The 2,832-nt window shown below is 65.0% G+C and overlaps 1 protein-coding gene across 1 annotated transcript; it reads right to left on the bottom strand.

The window, feature by feature from the left end:
- Nucleotides 1–401: 401 nt before the first annotated feature.
- On the bottom strand, nucleotides 402–2,320 carry SP5 (Sp5 transcription factor). The gene is made up of 2 exons (XM_054562428.1): nucleotides 2,270–2,320; nucleotides 402–1,547 (listed from the first exon to the last, which is right to left on the bottom strand). Exons 1-2 carry the CDS (start codon nucleotides 2,318–2,320, stop codon nucleotides 402–404), a joined length of 1,197 nt encoding a protein of 398 aa, XP_054418403.1.
- Nucleotides 2,321–2,832: the final 512 nt, after the last annotated feature.

Genomic DNA, 2,832 nt, shown 5'->3' with positions numbered 1-2,832 from the left:
AAGCCCGGCCCTGTCCTAACAAAAAACCCCAGCACTATTTCAACTCTGCCACGGTCCTTCCGCTTTAATTCAGCAGCCTTTTTTATATACAACGTCAGCGCAGGGTGGTCCCCGCAAACTGTAGGTCTTCCAGGCGGTGGGAATGGTTCAGAGCTTGAAACCACCCTTCCGCAGAGCTCCCAACCCTACCTCCCCTGCTCCTCCTGGGCACAGGGTCCCTGTCCACGGGCCGGGCCAGGGAAGCTGGGATCCTGGCTTCGCTTTGGGAGGCAGACAGCAGGAAGAGGCAAGTGCCTCTCTTCGGTCTCCCCTCAGCCAGGTGCCCACAGGCCCCCAAAACCTCCCTGATGAGGCGCTGGGGAGTCCGAGGCGGGAAAAGCCTAGCGTCGCTCCCGGGTGGCTCACAGGTCCCGCGCGTCCTCTCGTTTGACCCCGGCCTCAGCAACTTTTAGCTTCTTATTCTGGTGCGTCTTGACGTGCTTGGCGAGATGGTCGCTGCGCATGAAGCGCTTCCCGCACTCGGGGCAAGAGAAGCGCTTCTCGCCGGTGTGAGTCCGCAGGTGCCGCTGCAGCTCGTCCGAGCGCGTGAAGCTTTTACCGCAGAAGAGCCAATTGCACACGAAGGGCCGCTCGCCCGTGTGCCAGCGCAGGTGCGCCTTCAGGTGCGACGTCTTGCCGTACACCTTGCCGCAGCCAGGCACGTGGCACACGTGCTGCTTCTTCTTGCCCGGCTCTGCCTCGGGGGCGCCGCCCGCCGCCTGGCAGTTGGGGCAGCGGCAGCGGCGGCACCTCCTGGCCGTGGCCGCCAGGGGGGCCTTGGTCTGCAGGAGCGCCGCTATCTGGCTCTGGTACTGCGCAAAGTCCGACGGGCCCAACACCAGGCCCCGTTGCAGGGCGGCGGCAGCGGCGGCGGCAGCAGCGGCCGCTGACGCAGGGAAGCGGGGAGCGTGGGGCCCACCGGCACAGGCGCCCGACAGGCTGCCCCCCGGTACTCCCGAGGTCCCCGGACCGGAGCCCGCCTGCGGGATACTCCACCATGGGAGGTCGTCGGGGGCCGGGTTGGGGGACAGCTGGCGGCACGTGGGAGGCGGTGGGGGTGGCGGTGGGGGCAGCAAGTTGGAGTAGCCGGGCGGCAGCGCGGCCTGGGCCGCGTAGGGCACGTAGGCAGGCGCGCAGCTGGCGGGCAGCGCCGCCATGCTGGAGGGCAGCATCTTGACCGGCGAGAACTCGTAGGGGTACGAGGGGTCAGCAGGGGGGGTGAGCGGCAGCTCGTGCGCCGCCCCGAAGGACGGCTGTAGGTGCGTTTTCTGCGGCGTCAGCCCCAGGCTGGGGTGTGGGGGCGGCAGTGCGCCCGGCGAGTGCGCTGGCATGTCGGCAGTCCACGGGTGAAAAAGCCTGGAGGGCGAGCCCAGCGCGGAGTCGTAGGGCACCTGCAGGAAGTCCGGGGGCGCCGCAGCTCCCGGCTGGCCGATACGGCTACAGGTGGCGGCTAGCAGCGCCAGGGGTGAGTGCTTGCCCAGGTCCGGGGAGGCGCTGGGGGTGCGGTCCTGCATGGGCGGCGGCGGCGGGGGAGGGCGGAGAAGAGACAAAAGGTTAACGCTCCAAGCACGGTCTCCGGGCCAGCCCGCTACCCCCACGCCAGCTATTATACAGCCGCCCCTCCCCTGTCCTGCTGCCCCTCCCCCTCCCCCGCCACCGCACCCCACGCACGCACCCACCAGTCCCGAGAAACTTTTGGTGCCTGCGCTACCTGCACAAGGAGCGCATGAGCACTTCCGGCTAAACTACTGCACTCGGTTCAAAGACACTACCCGGTCTTAGAGGAACCAGGCACAACGTGGGAGTTGGAGAGGGATCCGACTGGCGACTCCCGGATCCACGGTCAAGTAGGGCCTGAAAACACCCACAGCCGTACTGCCCATATGCCCTCCCTCTCATCTTTTAAGCTCGGTTTCCACGTTACTCTCGGGCTCCTCCCCCGCCCGCCCCAAGCTGAAATCAGCAGGAGGGCCCAGCTGGGTGAGCTCGGGCCTTGTTCTCAGCCAGACGCACCCCTGTACCACCCCCGGATCCGCGCGTCCCTCCCCTAAAGGCCTCACTCTTGACACTATGGTTAGGTGTGAAGTTGGCGTGGGCACCCCTAAGCCTGCCTCCTGCGGCATCCGTTGAGCGAGGCTCCATTTGAGATTTAGGGTGCAGAGAGTACCGGGGGAGATCGAAACAGGACCCTTCCCACTTTTCCCTCGCCCCCTCCGAGCCCAGCCCTGACCTGGAGGAAGGCCTGCAGAGAGTCGTTCCGGAGGACGGCAACGGCGGTCATGGCTACAGTTTGCGGGCGGTAGGCTGCCGACCAGGGCGCAGCCGAGGCATGGAGACCAGAAGGCGAGGACGGACAGCCGCCCAGAGTCCCTCGCCGGCGCCCGCTTTGCGAGCTGGGGCCCTCCCCGCCCGCGCCCCTCGCCGCACCCCGCTCGCTCGCCCCGCGCGCGGTCTGAGCGCTTCAGGATCACCTCCAAGAATTTGATAAGGACTTTGCTGGGCCGCCAGCCAGTCAGAGGGAAGATTTATGGCTTTGAAGTTTGCCGCTACCCAATCATCAAAGAATAGCGGCTCTTTCAGAAGCGAAAGCAAATCCTTTGAATCCACAAAGCTCCTATGGTGTGTTTGTTGGTCTGGATAAAAGAACTGATTATTAGGGGGGATGGGAAGGGAGGAGATAAAGGCGGGACAATTAATGAAGTAATCACTATGTGGGAAATGTATATACACAAATAATTGGATTTTCCTGATCAAAGGGGGCCTTGCCGCCTGGAGACCCGCGCTTGGTTGCTT

The sequence above is a fragment of the Pteronotus mesoamericanus genome, unplaced genomic scaffold (assembly GCF_021234165.1).
Source record: "Pteronotus mesoamericanus isolate MK-2021 breed Mesoamerican mustached bat unplaced genomic scaffold, CSHL_Meso_final scaffold_651, whole genome shotgun sequence".
Lineage (NCBI taxonomy): Eukaryota > Metazoa > Chordata > Mammalia > Chiroptera > Mormoopidae > Pteronotus > Pteronotus mesoamericanus.
The sequence above is the reverse complement of the archived record's forward strand: the minus strand, read 5'-3'. Positions and strand labels throughout refer to the sequence as shown.

Excerpts from the sequence above, each read along its gene's own strand:
- SP5 (XM_054562428.1), bottom strand. The coding sequence starts at position 2,320 with ATGACCGCCGTTGCCGTCCTCCGGAACGACTCTCTGCAGGCCTTCCTC. Across the intron at positions 1,548-2,269 it reads CTCTGCAGGCCTTCCTCCAG|GACCGCACCCCCAGCGCCTC; the intron begins GTCAGGGCTGGG and ends CCGCCCATGCAG.